The sequence below is a fragment of the Eriocheir sinensis genome, chromosome 36, assembly GCF_024679095.1.
Source record: "Eriocheir sinensis breed Jianghai 21 chromosome 36, ASM2467909v1, whole genome shotgun sequence".
NCBI classification, from domain to species: domain Eukaryota; kingdom Metazoa; phylum Arthropoda; class Malacostraca; order Decapoda; family Varunidae; genus Eriocheir; species Eriocheir sinensis.
This window is the reverse complement of record NC_066544.1, coordinates 10,613,144-10,634,572: the sequence shown is the minus strand read 5'-3', so window position 1 is coordinate 10,634,572 and position 21,429 is coordinate 10,613,144. Positions and strand designations below refer to the sequence as shown.

The window sequence follows — 21,429 nt, the reverse complement described above, 5'->3', positions numbered from 1 at the left end:
AAACAATAAATTAAACTGAAATGATACAAGATAATGGCGTCTTTTTTTTACAATTCAAGGGAGAAATATAAAGAACGAAGAGAAGAAAAGCAAAGGAAAAATAAGAAATATCCTCTAATTGCTTAGATATAAACGAAAACCGAGAAAACTAAAAATTGGTACCCAAAATAGGTGAAAATTAAATATTACGAGAAAGATCCGTAGAATTTATGAAAGGAAAAGAGAGAGAGAGAGAGAGAGAGAGAGAGAGAGAGAGAGAGAGAGAGAGAGAGAGAGAGAGAGAGAGAAGTGATGAGCTAAGTCATTACCCAGTGAAGCGTGTGAAGGTAATAGCGGTGGTGGTGGTGATGGTGGTAATGATAATGGTGATGACTAGAGATGATAAAGGGAGGGAGAACGAGGTGGAGAAAGGGAGCAGCGAGGATGGTGATGGTGGTGACGGCTTGACGGTTATGGTGATGATGGTGATGACAGAATATGGTGGCAATGGTGATGATGGTGATGACAGGAACTGGTGTTGGTGATGAGGTGAATATGACAGTAATAAATTGATGGTGGCGGTAGTGATGATGGCTATAAGGGTGTGGTGGTTAGTGATGATGACGTGATGGTGTTCAAGAGGGTTGTGGTGATTGGAATAGTGGTGTAGTAGTAGTAGTAGTAGTAGTGGTAAGTAGTAAGTAGTATATATGAGCAAGTAAGGATGCATAGTAATTAAGTAGTGGTTGTTATTTGATGATGGTGATGATGATGATGATGATGGGGATGACAATAAGTAGTAGAGAAAATTATTACTTAACAATAGCGAATGATCATGACTCAAATGATGATAATGATGATGATGCAGTTGTGATGATGATGGCATTAGGAGGAGAGGAAGAAAAGGAGGAACAGGAGGAGGAAGAGGAAGACTGACAAGGAAAACAGACAAATGCAGATGTAGCGATGATGATGATGATGATGACGGTGGTGGTGGTGGTGATGGAAGCATTATGTAAGAAGTAGCAAATGGGGAAAGTAGTAGAGAAAAATTGAAGTTCTATCGACGCGAGAGATTACATGAAGAATGGTGCGGTAATGGTGGTGGTGGTGGTGATGGTGGAGAGAAACGGTGGTGGTGGTGGTGGTGGAGGCGGATGGATGGAGGGAAGGAGGGGACGGAGAGAGGAGGAAGAAGAAAGGGAGGGAGGAAGGGAGGGGGGGCTATACATTGTGAGCAGAAGGATGAGTCACCGAGAGAGAGAGAGAGAGAGAGAGAGATGGGAGGAGCTTTTTCCCTCCACTTCCTCTCCTCCCTCCATTCCTCTTCCATTACCTCCGTCATTCACTCTTGTCTTTCTCACGACACCCTCAACCCTTCTTATTTCCTCTTCTTTCTCCCTCTCCCTCCTTTTCTTCATTCTCATCCTTCTCTCTTCTCTCGCTTTCCCTCCTCTTCTTTATTCTTAGCCCTCCCTCCCTCCTCTTCTTTCTCTTTCTCCTTCCTTCCCTTCTTTATTCTTAGCCCTCCCTCCCTTCTCTTCTTTCTCTCCTTCATTCTCTTTATTCTCCCTCCCTCCTCTCGCTCTCCCTCCTCTTCACTCCTCTCCCTCCTACTCTTCCTCGTTCTTCCCTTCCCTCCATCCTTTATGACAACACACAACCCCAACGCTCAGCACTCTACGAACATTATAAAACCCAGTATGCTAACGTAAGAGAGCTTGTAAGTACTGGATGAAGGAGTAATGTTATGCAGGACCTGTGTGTGCGTGTGTGTAGAGGTGGTGGTGGTGGTGGTGGAGGCGAGGTATCCCACCCAGCCGGCCCCTAACCTCGATAAGATGCATGTTTCATTGTATTATGAGGAGGTTTATAGCTATTGTATGCGTTGTGAGGGGTAAACATATAGAGGGTGTGTTCAGTAGGCAAGTGGAGCAGTGGTAGATTCTCAAGGCAGCGGGGAAAGCAGGTTCAGGTTCGCTAAATGGATAACTTGGAATATCCTGTTTTGCCTGACACTCGCTAACCCCACCCCGTCATTCCGCCAGCCACGTCGCATTCTCACGATTCCTCGCCAACAGGACAAAACACGTGTATGGAGCCTCAGGTGAGTGTGTCTAGAGGAAGTGAGGGTGACGGAACATGGCGTAATACCTCCCGTAACTGTATGTGGAACCACTTAACGAGGTTGTGGTATGCAGCGTTGCCACATAGTCCACTCCCCCGCCTCCACAGACAGTCTACATCTCGACCCCGTATTGTGCTCCTCTTAGCGAGTGGTGGCAAGGACAAACAGCATTAATAGGACAATGGTGACCCCCTCCGCCTAGACAGTGAGTGGTGGGTACGATGCAAGGCTCCAGGGCGGCAGACCGAGTGAGGAAATAACGTTACGAATTCGAGACTTGACAGAGCTCTAAGTTGGTTCCACGTGGCGCCCCGTCAGCTGATCTCGTCCCCGACCCGCCCGCTGTATCTCTCTCCCTCCTTCGGTGTATAAAAAGTCATAGCGGCGTTTTTTCCTTGCTGGCAGATAACTGGTCGTAATATCTGCGCGTGTGGACGTAGAGGACTGCCAAGATAAGCTATTCGTCCGGTACTGTTGATGTGGTGTATGGAGGTACTGTCCCGCCGCCAAGACTGATCATGAGGGAGGATGGGAGGATGACATGCACGAAGGAAGGAATTACGATATAAGTGAATTAAAAGGAAAAGGCCACGTATAGGGGTGTGAATTAGGCCTGGCTGCGAGATCACGTTCCAATTACTGATAATGTGCTTAGCGTCAACACTAATTATTTAATGATTGTTATAGAATTACTTATGATGAAGAAAATAACAATACTCTGACAGATGATACAAAATAAACATGGAAACGGATATATTCATTAGGCCTAGCTGATAGGTTGTGCTCTAATTACAGAAATGTCATTAATTACTTTCATTTTATATAATTGGAAGTAATTGTTATTAGTTTTATGGTTGCATATATATGTAACATTCAGAAGACAGACACAATATAAAGTTTAAAGGTTAAGCGTTGTATATACTGTCTAATAGAAAAAGTGTTGCATCACTTCAAACGCCCACTTACAAGTAAACGAAGTGGCATTTCCTAATGTAGAAGAGAGAAAATTGACCCTTGTGAAAGAGCGAGTTTAATGAACTGCATGCCTCCTCCCATGTTGCATCATTCTTCAACAGTAATAAATTAATACAATTATATATATGATAAACTCGGTGTAGTAGTAGTGGTAGTAGTAGTAGTAGTAAGTAGTACGGTAGTAGTAGTAGTAGTAGTAGTAGTAGTAGTAGTAGTAGTGGAAGTAAAAGTGGTAGTATTAAAAGAATAATACATAAAATAGTTAAAATATCGGATAGAGGAAGTTATGTTTGTTTATATCACTGTGGCTCTCATCTGATTTCTTGACGTTAAAGTGAAGCTTGATTATCTTTTATGAACGTTTGTGTAGTAGTAAAAGTACATGTAGTAGGAAATGTAAAAATAATTAAATGATTCCACACGGGACTATTTTCGACTATATATTGATTTATAGACGTCATGAGGAATATAGAGCTTTATGAACCTTCTTACAATGATGACAGTAGTAGTAGTAGTAGTAGAAGAGCATTTAGTAAAGAAAAATAATGAGGTGTGGGGGGAATGTTTCACTTTATAATTAATGATATCACGCGATCTTAGTTCATATGTTGGCCAATTCGTGCGAACCATTCAATCAGTACTCATCATCAATAAAAGTACTCCCGATAATTGAAATGTTATAAAACTGACATACCCTAAAAAAATAAAAAATAAAAATAGTATAGGTGAGGAAACTATCTTGGTAATAATTTCTTTACGTCACCACATTTTTTTTCAATGATTTCATTTTGTTCGTGATGTGAATCCTAATTGAAATGAGTCCTAAGAATGAGCTTAAAGCATGTCCTACTTCCTCGTTCCGTTCACTGTTGCGTGAGTCGCCTCCTAATGAGTCCCTTCAAGCCTCAGCCAATCAGGTCATCGTTATCCGTTAGCGTGAGGCAGGGATCGAACCGCCTCTCTCTCTCTCTCTCTCTCTCTCTCTCTCTCTCTCTGAATCAGGGATCACGAGAGAAGGAAATGTCACCCCATATGTCGACTTTTTATACAAAAAAAAAAAAAGAATAACATCAATAATAACAATAAAATAATAGATTTTGACAAGCAGCTGGTGGAGAGGCAATTCTTTATATAAATGAATAAATGAAAAATAACGAAACTGATGAACATATAAAAGAGTGAAGAGAGGTAAACAAATAAATACTAAATAACAAAACTGATGACTATATAAAACAGTGAAGAGAGGTAATCAAATGAGTAATAAATAACAAAACTCTGATGATGACTATAAAACAACATCAATTACACAAAGGTTAACAAACGAGAAATTGCGTTCCAGGTGTTTTCCTCCACTTAATATTTTTCTCGTTACCTGAGGGGGCGGCCATCCCAGGTAACGAGGTGCTGGACTGTTATTGTATTGCCTCACATTCGCGCGGACGACTCTTTCATGGCACAATTTACAGCATTCGATTCGCACCACGCACAGGATGCATTTATCTACTCCCTTCAGGGCTCTAAATCTTGTCATTTATAGCCACTGATCGTCGAGAGAGGAGTATCCGAACACTTCTCCATCCGAAATTGACCTCTCTTCTGGCCTCTCATTAATTTCTTTTGCAGGAGCAGTGCAAAGCGGGGTTTTTTTTTTTGGTTTGTTTATTTGTATTTATGTTTCGCCCTTTAGCTGCTCCCTTTGCTGTTAAAAATATACGGAACTGGAGGTGAACTCAACTTCTCTAATTAACTGAAACCAAACATTTAACTTAAAACGAACTACAATGTAAATCCAATACGGGGACTCAATTCAAACATCCTGATCGAATATCAAAGTTGAATCTCCGTTGAAAATTGAAAAAGACACAAAACAAACTTCAATGTAAATCCAATAGAGGGACTCAATTCAAACATCCCGATCGAATATTTAAATCGAGTATTCGTTAAAACTGCAAAATACACACACACAAAATAACTAAATAAATAGAAACTGAAAATCTAAATCCACTCAAATCCGTACAGAGGGCAGCACTGTACCTCTCGATCCCTTTGTCTGGAATAAAGTCTCTTGTATACCAGACAGCGGAACCAATATATAGTACACTGCTATCCTCTACATAAAGTCCATATTCTTAAACGCATTGTGCACCCATTACGACCAGTTCCCAAAGAAGATTAACCAGGTATCCATGGGTGATTTTCCCGCTCAATGTGCAGAGACCGTGTAAAACTATCACTAGGATCACAAAACAGTCCATGAAAATCCCAGCAACTTCTACAAGAGGCTCTTCAAACGGGTGAAATGAAATCCAGATACGTTTAAATAAGAATACGGGCCATAGAATCAGCTTTTGAAAGTCTCTCGTGCTATCGTTTATAAGGTTCCTACTTTCCGATGCAATTGTACGAAGAAGACTACTAGCAATATGTTCCCCTCCTACATAACATGAGTACTTGGGAGGACCTACTAAAGAAACACGAAGGTCTCTCCCCCGTAAGAGCAGCGAAGCCTTGGTGTAGAAAAATATGTGACGGTTATTTCGAGTTTTCAAAGCATATGCAGACCGTAAACACCTGTGAGCAATTCAGGCGGTAATTAAGCCGGGCGCTGTAAAAAGTAATGGCGTACGCGTTGCAAAAGAAGAGAAAAAAGGGTAGAACGTTCCCAGACATTGCTAGATTAATGCAACAACTGTTTCTACTTTCCTGTTTCATTTGCATTTTCTCTTCGTTTCCTTCTTTTAATTAATTTCTTCCTGCCTAAATTCTTTGCTACAATTAATTTTCTTCCTTTTTCATCCGCCTTTTCTCTTCCTTTCCTTCTTTTAATTAATTTCTTCCTGATTTATAACAATTAATTTTCTTCCTTTTATTCAACTGCCTTTTCTCTTTCTTTCCTTCTTTAACTATTCTCACCCTGACTTTATTATTTACTGTAATATATTTTCTTCTTTTTATTCATCCGCCTTCTCTCTTCCTTCCTTTCCTTCTTTTAATTAATTTCTTCCTGGCCTCATTTTTTATAGGAGTTTCTTTTCTTGCTCTTGTTCCTCCTGCTTTATCTTTTTCATTCCTTTCATTATTTTTTTTCTCCTGGCATTTGTACAAGTGAAAATAATAACTATAATGGCTACCATAATATTTATGTGCAATTACTTTCGTTTCCACTCAGCGGCTGCATCAATAACCATCACGAGTGTAAATATTCGCTGCTTCGAAACAAGTGAGCGAAAGAATGATAGATAGATAGATAGATATCCCCCCCCCCCCCTCTCTCTCTCTCTCTCTCTCTCTCATCTAATCCTCGTATCTGTCCGGGACGATGACCTAGGCCGCTCCTGGTAGGGTGGGTGACCAGCTCTGACGAAGGCGATGGAGGCACCAAGATACAGAGATAACCAGGCACATGAGGCACTACTTCGAGGCCTCACCATGCCCTCAGAGACTCACTAAGCTAACCAGCAGCGTCACCAAGCTTGGGGCTATATTTTTAAACATTTCGGGGTCCAAGCACACATTTGAGGTTTTCGTAGGCGTTTTTGGCATATACAGGGGTAGTTTCATGGCCCTGGCGGTAGTTTGATCATTCTTCTGTACCATGAACTTAAAATAACACTCATTTGTACCCGATTGGTTTCCTTTCCGGACTTTGGAAATAGTTGTGAGAGCCGAGAGCGTCTGAGAATACGGTCCTTAAAGTATTGAACGAAGGCGAGAGGGAACTACAACGGTGGCCTTTCCATAATCGTGGAAAACGGAAACGAAGCACCAATAATAAAATAAAATACAATATCTTCACTATCTAATCAAATAATAGAGCAATATCACGAAGCTTAAAGTACTGAAGGAGAGAGGGAAGTACAACGGTGAACTGCCCTTGTGAAAAGTGTAAAACAAACACCGAAAATAATTAAAAAAAACAATATATTTTCTTAAAGTTAAACAACGGAGCAAATGTCACCAAGCTTTAAATTATTAAGCGAAGGAAAGAAATAAGTATACAGGTGAACTTTTCTAATGAACAACTGGAAACGACACACCCAAAGTAGTAAAAAAACGATATCTTCCCTTTATCAAGTCAAACAAAGGAGCGAAACAACAAAAATAAACACGATACATCCATACGGGGTAAGGTGATCCTGCAAAGCGAAACGGTATACCCTTGCGAACCCCACCACCATCAATACGAACCAGTGAAACATGACTCGAACTTATCATGAAGCAGTAACTTGAACCGACGGACGAGATAAACAACAAGACCGGAATGACAGAGAATAACAACATAAGCAAGAAACACGACTGCAATCAAACCACCACCCCAGCAATAATCAACCTCAAGAGCATTTACACCCTTCAACACACACATTACAGTCATCAGCCTCTCTTCAAGCTGGGGTTTCATCCAGAAGAGCCTCGGTGTGGTGTGTGAGTGTGTGGGTGTGTGGGTGTGAATCGTGGTGGCGTTCAGGACAGATAGAAAAGTGTGAGAGCGTACTTGTGGTGAAGCAGACTGTGATATTAAACGTAAGCAAGTATGGGCTATCGAACTCTCATCTGCTACCTCCTCCTGGCCGTGGGCATCGTACACTTGCTGGTGGGGCTGTCTTTCCTGTCCCGGCTCACTCGTAACAGCGCCCCCAGCCCCCTTGAGGCCAGACAGCAGGTGACAGAGGAGCAGCAGCGTCAGGAGAAAGCGGAGGTCAAACATATACATGACCAGTGGAAGGCGCCGGATTGGGAGCCTGGGAGTGTGAGGCAAAGGTGAGAGAGAGAGAGAGAGAGAGAGAGAGAGAGAGAGAGAGAGAGATCGTTACAGGCTCAACTAACTTATTGCCCCTCTGAGCGACGTAACTCATGCAGGAAATTACCGAAATTGTCCCCCACTCTAGCTAATCCGCAATCAGTTTCAACGCCCTTAAGTTACTATCACGTTACCCATTCACCCCAACTTTAATCCCGTCCTTTGCTCTTTGTCATAAAAAACAACGAGTATGTGGAGGAGGAGAAGGATGGAATGCTTATCAAACACTCACTTAAGATAAAAGCAGGGGGGTGGGGGAGGCAGTTGACGAGGACGAACGTGATATTAAAGGCATGCATTGACGTGCTTGCTTATAATGAGACTAACAGCTAAAGCAGACTTATTTACAGGGAAAAGTAGAAAACAGACAAATCAATAAGTATATAGACTAACACACGCATCAACGAATTTGAATGTAAGCAAAAATATTATTATTAGACGAAAGACCTAGCTAAAGTAGACATATTAAACTGAGAAGGAACGAAGACAGACATACAGTAAAAAGACATAGATATAAAGAGAACAGACATGCATAGAAAGATACAGGCAGACAAGTTAGAGACGAAAAAGACAAAAGTCAATTGAGAAAGACGTTGCAGTTAACTTTAGGAAACGCAGGAAGGCCAAGACAAACACACATACATTGAAAGACAGACAAGCGAGACGAAAACTAGAGAAGTCAATTGTGAAAGACGTTGCAAAGACATTCAGACAGGGATAGATAGACACTGAAAGACGGACAATCGAAAGCGACGAAAGGGGGAGAGAAGCCGATCAAGGAAAATGTTGCAGCTAACTTTAGGAAAACTTTGAGAAGGGAAAGACAGACACAGACAGACAGACGGAGAAACAAAAATACACACAAAAGCGACGGAGACACGAAGACAAGAGAGAGACAAGTCGAATGAGATACAACACCAAACTTATCACCACCACCACCACTCTTGAACATTCTAACCTCTCCCTCCCTCCATCCCTCCCTCTCGTCCTGCCTGGCCTGCTGTCTGGCGTCTGCTCACCATGGCCTGCCTGCTGTTCCTCCCTCTCCCACAATGCAGCGTTGCCACGTGGACCAAGACTACACACACACACACACACACACACACACGAACTTTCCCCTAATGCGCTCATCAACCAAGACATTTAATCATAACCCAACCTGAGACTGTCCTCGTAGTTTCTCCTGCCTGCACGAAGATGCTGATAAGTGAAAGTGTAGCGTTACTAGGTTTTCTCTGCCTGCTCTGGCTATACGTGTGTTCGGTCACGTATTCCACTCATGCTGTCACCCTGCTCGTCCCCTGCACCCTGTAACCTCGCCCCTGCACATAATTCATCCTCGTACGTACCCTGTGCCCCTACCCTTATGCCTAATAGTATACCACGTGTCTAAACGAACTGAAATTAATGTTTATGCAAATGACTATAAGTTTAAGGGGGGACAACAGTAATAAGACCATCCTCGCACCTTTTCTTCTTGCCTTACGCCACCCGTGTTTATACGAACTTAATGTGAAGGAGTAAAAGATCAAATATATACAAACTCAATGGGGAACATCAGTAATAAGCCATCCTCGCACCTCTCTTCTTCCCTAATGCCACCTGTCTATACGAACTTAATAATGTGAAGGAATAAAAGATCAGATAGAAGTTTAATAGGGAAAGGGGAAAGAGTAGTAGACCTATCTGCCAACCTATTTGCTTCTCTCCCCTTGCCCTTCCTCTCCTTCCTTCCGCTTCTCATATATATCATGCCCGCTTTCAATACTATCCTTTACCTACATATCCTATCATCTTCCTTGTCCAAATTCTTCCCTTTCCTCTACCCATCTACCAACAGCTGCCTACCCAAACATCTTTTCTGATACCAAATGCCACCTGTCAATACAAATAATATGGAGTAGAAAATCATATAAATACAAACTTGATGGGGGACCGGAGTAATACAAGCACACTAGCACTTTTTTTTCACCCCTGCAAATACCCATGTCTCCTCCCTTAAGCCTATTACCATCTGTCCGTGAAGAAGTAAAAGATCATATATATAAATACAAACTTAATGGGGGGAACAGGAGTAATAAAGCCACCCTAGAACACTTATTTCACCCCCCTTATGTACCCAAGTCCCCTCCGCTAAGCCTAAAGCCACCTGTGTTCTTTTATAGGAAGACGTTTAAACAGGGGAAGGGGTGAGGGCTGTAAAATACGAAGTAACCATCACAACTTCCACCCATTATGCGCGTTCCTCACCTTCACCTAAGCCTAATAGCATGTAGATACGTAGAAATAAAGTTAAGTAGAAATAAAAGGTAGAAATAAAAATAACTGGTTGAAATCAAAGAAGTGGATATGAAACAAGAGGTAGAAATTAAAGAAGAGGTAGCGTAGAAATTAAACAAGAGGTAGAAATTAAACAAGAGGTAGAAATTAAGCAAGAGGTAGAAATTAAACAAGAGGTAGAAATTAAACAAGAGGTAGAAATTAAACAAGAGGTAGAAATTAAACAAGAGGTAGAAATTAAACCAGAGATAGAAATTAAACCAGAGATAGAAATTAAACCAGAGATAGAAATTAAACCAGAGATAGAAATTAAACCAGAGATAGAAATTAAACCAGAGATAGAAATTAAACCAGAGATAGAAATTAAACCAGAGGTAGAAATTAAACCAGAGATAGAAATTAAACCAGAGATAGAAATTAAACCAGAGATAGAAATTAAACCAGAGATAGAAATTAAACCAGAGGTAGAAATTAAACCAGAGGTAAGAATTAAACCAGAGGTAAGAATTAAACCAGAGGTAGAAATTAAACCCGAGATAAAAATTAAACCCGAGATAAAAATTAAACCAGAGGTAGAAATTAAACCAGAGGTAGAAATTAAACCAGAGGTAGAAATTAAACCAGAGGTAGAAATTAAACCAGAGGTAGAAATTAAACCAGAGGTAGAAATTAAACCAGAGGTAGAAATTAAACCAGAGGTAGAAATTAAACCAGAGGTAGAAATTAAACCAGAGGTAGAAATTAAACCAGAGGTAGAAATTAAACCAGAAGTAGAAATTAAACCAGAAGTAGAAACTAAACAAGAGGTAGAAATTAAACAAGAGGTAGAAATAAGATAAAAAAAAAGGGTAGAAATACAATAACAAGAGAAAAAAATATAAAAAAGGTAGAAATACAATAAAAGGTAAATAAAAAATAACTAAATAAAATAAAACGGAGGTGAGGTATGTGCGTGTGTGTGTGTGTGGGGGGGGGGGGGGGGAGTGAACGTAGGGGATTGAAAATATAAATAAAAAGATAAAATGGAAGGGAGGGGAATCGAAGGAGAGTGACAGTAAGGGGTATAAAAAGGGGCTGTGTTGCCTGCCCGTTGCCTATCGCCCGTCTCGTCTCGTCAGTGTGTCTACGCGTGGAGACTCGCAGCTGTTTATGTCCCGTGGCGGCGATGAAGTGCAGCTGGGCGTGTGTCACCAGGGAGGGCGGCCCGTTATGCTGCACCGCCTCCGTCTGTCTGTCTGTCGGTGTGAAAGAGGGGCTGTATTGTTGTGTGTGAGGGGCTGTATAGGGTTGTCTAACTGCCCCTGGGGTGTGTTGAGTGTGGGTCTGTATAACTGTCTGAATGAAGCTGTTTTCTTGTTTGTCAGGGATTGTATTTGTCTATTTTTGTCTGTATGAAGCTGTTTTCTTGTTTGTTCGGGATTGTTTATTTCTGTCTGTATGGGGATGTTTTCTTGTTTGTTCGGGATTGTTTATTTCTGTCTGTATGGGGATGTTTTCTTGTTTGTTCGGGATTGTTTATTTCTGTCTGTATGGGGATGTTTTCTTGTTTGTTCGGGATTGTTTATTTCTGTCTGTATGGGGCTGTTTTCTTGTTTGTACATAATTATCATAGCAATAGTAAGTGAAGAGGTGAAATTTGCAGATTGGGAGCTAAGTTCTGAGAAAATTAAATCGTTGAAAGAGATGTGGGTTGTCTGGTCGCGGGTGGTGGTATCAATGTCTGCAAGTATAGTGGTCGTGGTGTTGCTGTGCAGGTGGTGGAGGTGAAGAGGTGAAGTTCAGGGTTGGTGGTGTTGGCTGTGGTGGAGGAGGAAGACAAGAATAAGGCCGTGAGGGTGCCAGGTGGAAGCGGGCCAACCAACAGTCATATGCCTTCCTCCCCGACACATCCTCCTCCTCTCTCTCCCTCCTCCTCTCCCTAGCATCTCCTCTGTCTTTTCCTCCTTCTATCTCCCTGCCCTTCCTCCTCCTCTCTCCCTGCCTTTCTTCTCCTCTATGTCTCTCCCTGCCCTCTCCTTCTCTCTGTCTCTTCCTCCCTCTCTATCCCTGCCCTTCCTCCTCCTCCTCTCTCCCTGTCTTTCCTCTCCTCTGTCTCTCCCTACCTCTCCCTCTTCTCTCTGCCTGCTTCCCTCCCTCCCTGTTTTAGCCTGCCTCCATCACGTCCACTTCCACCACCTAACCTGCCTCACCACCACCCAGCTAGCCTTACATACCTTTTTGAAGAGGAAGAAATTGATTAAAATGACTAAATCAACTAAATGAAATACAAAAACGACATAAAATACAGTAAATACATAAGATAAGATCACAAAATAAAATAAAATAAATAAAATAGCTAAATAAATATAAAAAAGGGCGAGGGGGCATTGACAGTGTATGAGTTTAAAAAGACGCCCATTTTTTTATACTGTTGCCTGCCCACTCCAAGGACTCACCAACCTACCTCATCTACTTTATCTCACTTCATTTACCTCATCCAATCTACCTTACCTTACTCACCTGTCTCATTAATTTATCTCGCTTAGCTTACCTCATACATCCCTCATCCAATCTACCTTACCCTACTCACCTATCTCATTAATTTATCTCGCTTAGCTTACCTCATACATCCCTCATCCAATCTACCTTACCCTACTCACCTATCTCATTAATTTATCTCGCTTAGCTTACCTCATACATCCCTCATCCAATCTACCTTACCTTACTCACCTGTCTCATAAATTTATCTCGCAACAAAGACATAGGCAAGAATTAGTTCACCAATAGAGTGGTGGACGAATGGAACAGGCTTGGAAGCCCTTTCATCTCCCCTCCCTGGCTATTCGCTACCTATCTACCTACCTTTCCCATACCTACCTACCTACCTACCCTTTCATCTTTCCTTACTGTCTCTTACTTATCAACCTTTTCATCTCCCCTCCCTACCTATTCGCTACCTACCTACCTTCCCTCTACCTACCTACCCTTTCATCTTACCTACCTAAATTCTTCTCAAACCATCCTTTACCCACGTACCTACTGCTGCCTACTCATTAATCTTCCCTGCCTACTTCTTACCTAATTATCCCCTACCTACCCACTTTTTCATCTCTCTCTCTCTCTCTCTCTCTCTCTCTCTCTCTCTCTCTCTCTCTCTCAAGCCTAAATCACCACTATTTATATTCCTGGAGCTTATTTTTAATCCTCCCAATGTCACATCCTCTATCCGGCGTCACCTCTGGGCTGTCACATCACCCCTTGCATCATCATCACCATTCTCTCTCTCTCTCTCTCTCTCTCTCTCTCTCTCTCTCTCTCTCTCTCTCTCTCAGTAATTACCTCCGTTCTGGTTCGTCTCAACTGCAATTAGAGCTTCGTGTGTGTGTGTGTGTGTGTGTGTGTGTGTGTGTGTGCGTGTGTGTGTGTGTGTGTGTGTTTATTTGTACGCTCGTGGGTATGTTTGAACGGGAGTTTGCATGAAGTACAGTGTTTGTTTCTTTTAAGTGTGTTGTGTGTGTTACTAAAGGGTTTTTACACACACACACACACACACACACACACACACACACACACACACACACACACACACACACACACACACACTCCACAGAGAGAGAGAGAGAGAGAGAGAGAGAGAGAGAGAGAGAGAGAGAGAGAGAGAGAGAAATGATGGTGTGCGGGAACGATGCAGTAATAATGATGAAGATGATGAAGATGAAAAATACCAACGGTGCATTAAGACATGATACCCCAAGAGGTGTGTGTGTGTGTGTGTGTGTGTGTGTGTGTGTGTGTGTGTGTGTGTGTGTGTGTGTGTCGAAATCCACAAACACATTATACTTAGTTTCGTATCAGTTAATTAGCAAGAGTGAGACATGATACTGAGTGGAAGACGTGATAGTAATGAGTTTGTACTGATAATATACAGGTAGTTAGTGATTAAACTCTGGTAATTAGAAGCAAAGATCAACCATTATTCTCCCCCTACACACAAGAAGTAGGAGTGTGTGTGTGTGTGTGTGTGTGTGTGTGTGTGTGTGTGTGTGTGTGTGTGTGTGTGTGTGTGTGTGTGTTTCCGTATAATCTGTCTTTTTATCTATCTCCATCTGTATGTTTCTGTCAGTCCGTCTATCGTGACCAAAGATAGAGAAAAGCCAACCAGGTAGTCAGTCAGCCAGGATCCATATTCCCAATCGTATCGTGCTTCCATGACTAATTTCCAAGACTAAAGAGATTAACCGGGTTTTCATGGGTGCAGAAATCGGGTAAAATTATCACTAGCAATACAAAACAGTCCAAGAAAAGCCCAACGATTTCTAAGAGAGGCTTTTTTGATAGGCGAATTGAGGTGCCGATACGTTAAAGAATACGGATCCAGGACCGTATTCTCAAAGGTTTCGACACTTTAGTACATCTATTCAAAGAGACTCGTATAAGTTGTAGGGATTTCCATGTGAAGTTTCATATCTCTGGCGGTAGTGTTGCAAGATGTCCGCCCCGTGAACGAGTAAAACACTCTTGAGAACCCGACGCATCTTTTTTGTGGCCTTCAATAATTATCGTATTAAGAGCCAAAGCGTTTGAAAATACGTGTCTAGGTAGCCAGCAAGCCACAGTTAGTTAGCCAGTCAGATAGCCAGGGAACCAGATAGTTAGTTAGCCAGGTAGCCAGCGAGCCAGACAGTTATATAGCCAGGTAGTCAGCGAACCAGACAGTAAGTTAGCCAAGTAGCCAGCGAGCCACAGTTAGTTAGCCAGTCAGGTAGCCAGCGATCCAGACGGTAAGTTAGCCAGGTAGCCAGGTAACCAGCCATTTAGTTAGCCAGTCAGGTAGCCAGCGATCCAGACAGTAAGTTATTCAGGTAGCCAGGTAACCAGCCATTTAGTTAGCCAGTCAGGTAGCCAGCGATCCAGACAGTAAGTTAGCTAAGTAACCAGCGAACCACAGTTAGTTAGCCAGTCAGGTAGCCAGCGATTCGGATAGTTAGTTAGCCGGGTAGCCAGCGATCCGGATAGTTAGTTAGCCGGGTAGCCAGCGATCCGGATAGTTAGTTAGCCGGGTAGCCAGCGATCCGGATAGTTAGTTAGCCGGGTAGCCAGCGATCCGGATAGTTAGTTAGCCGGGTAGCCAGCGATCCAGATAGTTAGGTTGCCAGCGAGCCAGACGGTGAGTTATCCAGGTAGCCAGCGAGCCGGACAGTTAGAGAGCCAGGTAACCAGCCATCCATGAATGCAGGTAGACGACTCCACCCTCATGAGAAGCTGCTAACATCACGTACAGGTGTGTGTGTGTGTGTGTGTGTGTGTGTGTGTGTGTGTGTGTGTGTGTGTGTGTGTGTGTGTGTGTGTTCCTTCTATCTTATTATTTTTATTTAGGTGAAAATTAATATCACGAAGAAGATAAGGAATTAAGATTAGAGATTTCATTAGCGATCTGCGCCTGAGAGAGAGAGAGAGAGAGAGAGAGAGAGAGAGAGAGAGAGATTCACAGGAGCCGGCACTTGGCACTATAACATGCTCTCTCTCTCTCTCTCTCTCTCTCTCTCTAAAAGCAGGTGTTACTTCCTCCTCCCAACCCCTCGCACTCTTCCTGCTTTTTGCACCTGCCTCCTCCTCCTCCTCCTCCTCCTCCTTCTCCTGTGCTGGCTTAAAATAAAATATAACCCCCTCACAAATATCCACAGTAATGGTTTGTAGTTTTGGTCTTTTTTTGGATGCAGGGATGAAGAGGGGAGAGGAAGGGCCAGAAGGGTAGGGGAGGGGAGGGGAAGGGAAGGAAGAAGAGGGGAATGGTCTTGTTGGGGTTGGATGTTTAGGAGATGGGCAAAATGATGGTGGGTGGGGCTCAGGGGGATTTGGGTGGCCCAGTGTTAAAGGGGAAGGAAGGGTGGAAGGGTTTAAGTGTGTGTGTGTGTGTGTGTGTGTGTGTGTGTGTGTGCGTGTGTGTGTGTATAGGTGGTGCGCTAACTCGATGTGGTAAGTCTTATTGGAAGTCAGACAAATAGATATATAAACATTCTGGCACAAACATAGACAGATAGACAAAGACACAGGTAGATACAGACAAATAGACAGGCAGAAAGATACTCAAAGAGAGAAACATAGACAGATAGATAAAAACATATAGACAGACAGCCAAACTAACTGACTGACAGACTTACACTTTGAGACACAGACATATACACACACACATAGACAGATAGACAAAGACACATAGGCAGATACAGACCAATAGACAGGCAGAAAGATACTCAAAGACAAATACAGACAGATAGATAAAAACATAGAGACAGACAGGCAGCTAGACAATTAGACTGACAGACTTAGACCTTAGACAGACATACAGAGAGACAAACAGACTGAAACTTAGATACAGACAGACAGGCAGACATATACAGGAAACGAGGTGAGAGAGAAAGAGAGGAAGCTAAGGGGGGAAGGGGAGAGAGAGATGGGGGGAGAGGAAATGAAGAGATAATGAATTCAAGAAACATTAATTGTGAGGGCGGGGCAAGACGAGGAGGGCTGAGGCAACAGTACGAAGAAAACAAAAGTTGACGAAAGAAGAAAAACAAAACAGGAAGGGAGGATATACTACGGAAACTTCAGAGAGAGAGAGAGAGAGAGAGAGAGAGAGAGAGAGAGAGAGAGAGAGAATATAAGTGTTCTTACTTAATAGAGGCACAGCAAGAAGAAGAAGCATAAAAAGGAAAACAAAAACAGGAAGGGAGGATATACTACGGAGACTTCAGGGAGAGAGAGATATATATGAGTGTTCTTACTTAATCGAGGCACAGCAAGAAGCATAAAAAAAGGGAGAAAACAGAAAGGGAGGATATACTTTTGAGGCTTCAGGGAGAGACGTGTACTTAATCTGTGGGAGAGTATTTGTGGCTGGGACGGACAGGTAACGTAAGGTAAAGTAAGGTAAGGTAAAGCTGGGCAGGTACATGTATAGGAATAAATGTTAAGGAGGTAGCGAAAAAAAAATAAAGAAAACGAAGAAAAAACAACAGGAATGATTCGTGAGTGGGACAGGTTAGGTAAGGTAAGGTAAGGTAAAGCTGGACAGGTGCATGTGTAGGAATAGGTATTAGGGAGGGAGTGGAAGACATAGAGAGAAGATAGTTAAATAAAAACGAAGAAAAAAACAACAGGAATGATTCGTGAGTGGGACAGGTTAGGTAAGGTAAGGCAAGGTAAAGCTGGACAGGTGCATGTGTAGGAATAGGTATTAGGGAGGCAGTGGAAGACATAGAGAGAAGATAGTTGAATAAAAACGAAGAAAAAAACAACAGGAATGATTCGTGAGTGGGACAGGTAAGGTAAGGTAAGGTAAGGTAAAGCTGGACAGGTGCATGTGTAGGAGCTTGAGAGTTTGGGAGGTGGAGGAAGAGAAAGAAAGAGGATAGTTACATAAATAAAGAAAAGGAAAAAAAAATGAAATGAGGTGTAGGAACTTATAGGTCTCCCAATACTATAAAAAAATATGAATGGCTGAATGAACGGATTGATAAGTTAGTTAGTGAGCAAAAGGAAAGAGAAAGCAGAAAAGAGGTTAATGAAACTTAGAAAAACACTAATGACCTCCTCCCCCAAAAGAACCAACGGATAAAGGAAGGAAACATAAGAAAGGCTGGGAGGCTAATGAGGGTGGACTGGAAACTTTAAAGAGGTGCTAATGACTTTTGGGGGATAATAAAGAAACGTGAATACAGCGGATCGGGGCTGGGTCTGAGGAGGGGCTGAGAGGGGGCTAAGAAGGGGCTGAGAGGGAGCTAAGAAGGGGCTGAGAGGGGGCTAAGAAGGGGCTGAGAGGGGCTAATGAGACGGCACCCAGCAACTATCTACCCTTCCCTTCCCCTCACTTCCCTTCTCCTCCCTCCCCTCCCTTCCTTTCCCCTTCTCCTTCCATTCCCATCTTCCTCCCATCCCTTTCCCCTCCCCTTCCTCCCCTCCCCCCACCATACCCTTTCCTCCCCTTCCTCTTCCCTCCCCTCCCTTCCTTTCCCCTTCTCCTTCCATTCTCATCCTCCTCCCTTCCCTTCCTCCCATCCCTTTCCCCTCCCCTTCCTCCTCTCCCCCCACCATACCCTTTCCTCCCCTTCCTCTTCCCTCCCCTCCCTTCCTTTCCCCTTCTCCTTCCATTCCCATCCTCCTCCCATCCCTTTCCCCTTCCCTTCTCCTCCCTCCCCTCCCTTCCTTTCCCCTTCTTCCATTCCCATCCACCTCCCATCCCTTTCCCCTCCTCTTCCTCCTCCCTTTCCCCTCCCCTTCCTCCTCTCCCCCTACCCTTCCCTTTCCTCCCCTTCCTTCCTTTCCCCTTCTCCTTCCATTCCCATCCTCCTCTCATCCCTTTTCCCTACCCTTCCCTTCCTCCCATCCCTTTCCTCTACCCTTTCTCCTCTCCCCCCACCATACCCTTTCCTCCCCTTCCTCCTCCCTCCCCTCCCTTTCCCCGCACCAGCTGGCCCCGTGCCGCCGTCGCTGTGCACGGAGCGAAGTGCACGTAAGTTTAGCACGGTGCCAGGCGGGGCGGGGCGGGGCGGGGCGTGGAGTGCCAAGCAGGAGGTATAATTAAACCATTTATATAAAGCTGTTTCTTGGGGCGCTGTGGCTAAGAGGAGAAGAAGAGGAGGAGGAGGAGGAGGAGGGGAATAGGGAGGGGAAAGATTTAGGGGGCAAGGACGATGGAGACAAAGGTGAAAGAGGAGGAAGAGGGGAAGAAGAAGGAGAGGAGGAGGAGGGGAAGAACAGAGAGAAAGAAGGGATAGGAAGGTAGGGGGGCAAGGACAAAGGGGCCGAAGGGAGGAGGAAGGAGAGGGGGAAGGGAAGTGGGTGGCAAGGACGATGGGGACAAGGGCGGAGGAGGAAGAGGAGGAGGAGGAGGAAGGGAGAGGGAGACTGGGGGGAAAGGACGATGAAACCAAAGGAGGAGGAGGAGGAAGACAAGGGCAAGGGCAAGGACGTGTGTAGCCAAGAAAAGGGAGGAGGAGGAGGAGGAGGAGGAGGAGGAAGAGCAAGGGCAAGGACGAATGGAGGTCTTTCTCCTCTCCTTGCTGTCAGTATTTAAAGGGTGGATGAGGAAGGTGTCTCCAGGTCCCCTCCTCCTCCTCCTCCTCCTCCTCCTCCTCCCCCTTTAATTAAGTAAGACCCTCTACCTACCTTCTCTCTCCCTTCATGCCTCTTTTTCTACCTTTCTTCCTTGCTGTCTCTCCTTCTTTTCCTTTACGTTCATTCTTCTTCCTTCTTCTTCATTTCACTCCATTTTTCATCGCCTTCCTTCCTTCCTTCCTTCTTTCTTCCTTCCTTCCTTGCCTCCTTCTTTTCCTTCACTCCCTTCTTCATTCCTCCCTTACACCTTTTCTTCCATTCTTACTTTCCTCTTTTCCTTCCTCTCATTTCCTTATTCTCTTTCCTTCCTTCCTTACTCCTATTCCCTCCATCATTTCCTTCCTTTCTTTCTTCCTTTCTCTCATTTCCTTACTCGTTCTTCGTTCACACACACACCCTTTCCTCCTTCCCTTTTTCTTTTCCTCATTTCCTTATCCCACATACACTTCCCTCTTCCTTCCCTTCCCTCCCTTCCTTCTTCCTAATATCCCCTCATCACTCCTGAATCCCCTCCTTCCCTCCCTTCCTCCTCATCTGTTTATCTCTCCTCCCCTATAGTTAATTTCCTCCTCGTTCATTGGCTAAAGCATCGTCATTTATTTTTCTTCCTCTCTCCACTCTGTTTATCTTGCCCTCTGTCAGACTTACTCTTTCTTCACATTTTCATTATTTATCATCTTTCTTTTATTCTTTCTAACGTTCTCATATTTCCTGCTATTTCATTTTCTTTCTCCCCCTTTTTTTTCTTTTTTGTTTCTCCATCTTTCTTGCTATTTTTTTTCTCCCTATCTTTTTTTTATTCTTTCTTGATCATCTTGTCTTTCCTTTTTTCCCTTTCATTCTTCATTCTTTTTCTCCACATTTTCCTTATTTATTATCTTTCTTTAATTTTTTTTTTACGTTCTCTTCTTTCTCTTTTATTTTTCTTGCTATTTCATTTTCTTTCTCCCCTTTTTCACTTCTTTCCTGCTTCTCCATCTTTCTTGTTTTCTATTGTTTCTTGCTGTTTCATATTTTTTTCTCCCTATCTTTCTTTCTCTTTCATCTTTCTCTCTTTCTTTCTTGTCTTTCCTTCTCTCTCCTACATCCATCTTTCTTCTTTTTTGCCCTTTCATCTTTCTTCCTTCCTTTCTCATGTCTTTCTTGCTCTTTCATCGTTCTCTCTTTCTTTATCTTTCCTTCTGTTTCTTTCATCCTTCTTCCTTCTTTTTTGTCCTTTCATCTTTCTTCCTTCCTTTCTGATCTTTCTTTCTTGCCCTTTCTCTTTTCCTTTTTGATCTTTCATTATTCTTTCTTCCTCTTCTATGTTTCGTTCTTGTTCTTCTATCTCTTTTTCTTTGTTATCTTTATGTCTTCCTCTTCCATCCTTCTCTCATTCTTTCTCATCTTTATCTTTCTTTCCTTATCCTTACTTCCTTTCTTATTTTAACCTCTTCCTTTTTTTATCTTTGTCTTGCTTTTCCACCCTTCTCTTCATTTTCTATCTTTATCTCTTTCTTTTTCCTTACCTCCTTTCTTGTTTTCATTTCTCTCTTTCTCATCTTTCTTTCATCTTCTTCCCCTCGCGGCAAAACGTCTAATTATCATTCTCATCTAAGCCTTTTCTTTCAGCCCATTAACCCAGCCTCAGCCTACCCACAAAGCCCATTCATTAGGCCTACTCATAAACACACTCGTTAAAACTCCCTCAACAAACCCACTCGCTTATCCCATTCATCCCTCAGCCCATTCACTCAGCCCGGTAGCTAAGCCCATTCATCCAGCCCACTCAGCCTATCCCTCTCTCTTATCAGCATCCTTCGCCTTCCTCCTCTCCTCCTCTCGGCTCTTCCTTCTCTTCATTCACTCCCGTCTGTTCTCTCTACTCCTCCCTTCTTTCTCTCACTCTCCTCTTTTCTCCCTTTCCCCTCTTTCTTTGCTCTCATCTCATCTCATTAGTGCACTCAACAAAACCCCTGTCTTTTCTTCCTCCTTTTTTTTCTTCCCTCTATTCACTCCTTTCACCCTCACAACACAAACCTGTCTTCTTTTACTTCCCCTTTTTTTTTCTTCCTCCTTGTGTTTTATTTCTTCCGTTTCAGTCCTTTTTTTTTCTTTGCCTTGGGAGATTCATGTATTCCTACCCTTCTATCCCCTCCCCCCCATCTCTCTCTCTCTCTCTCTCTCTCTCTCTCTC

The 21,429-nt window shown here is 43.1% G+C and overlaps 1 protein-coding gene and 1 long non-coding RNA gene across 4 annotated transcripts in view; both read left to right on the top strand.

Moving 5' to 3' along the window:
* LOC127007775 (arginine kinase) overlaps positions 1-21,429 on the top strand; it is a 97,250-nt gene that overhangs the window by 24,074 nt on the left and 51,747 nt on the right. Inside the window, exon 1 of one of the 3 annotated variants that reach the window (XM_050879072.1) lies at positions 7,599-7,840. The exons of the other annotated variants lie outside the window; for them this stretch is intronic. Within the exon in view, the coding sequence (XP_050735029.1) occupies positions 7,614-7,840 (227 nt within the window). The 5' untranslated portion in view covers positions 7,599-7,613. Of the gene's footprint in view, positions 1-7,598; positions 7,841-21,429 lie in introns of those variants that run through there. 3 annotated transcript variants of the gene reach the window in all.
* LOC127007777 (uncharacterized) lies at positions 7,847-11,008 on the top strand. Its single transcript, XR_007760536.1, has 2 exons — positions 7,847-10,642; positions 10,733-11,008. It is a non-coding gene; the product is annotated as an uncharacterized LOC127007777 (long non-coding RNA).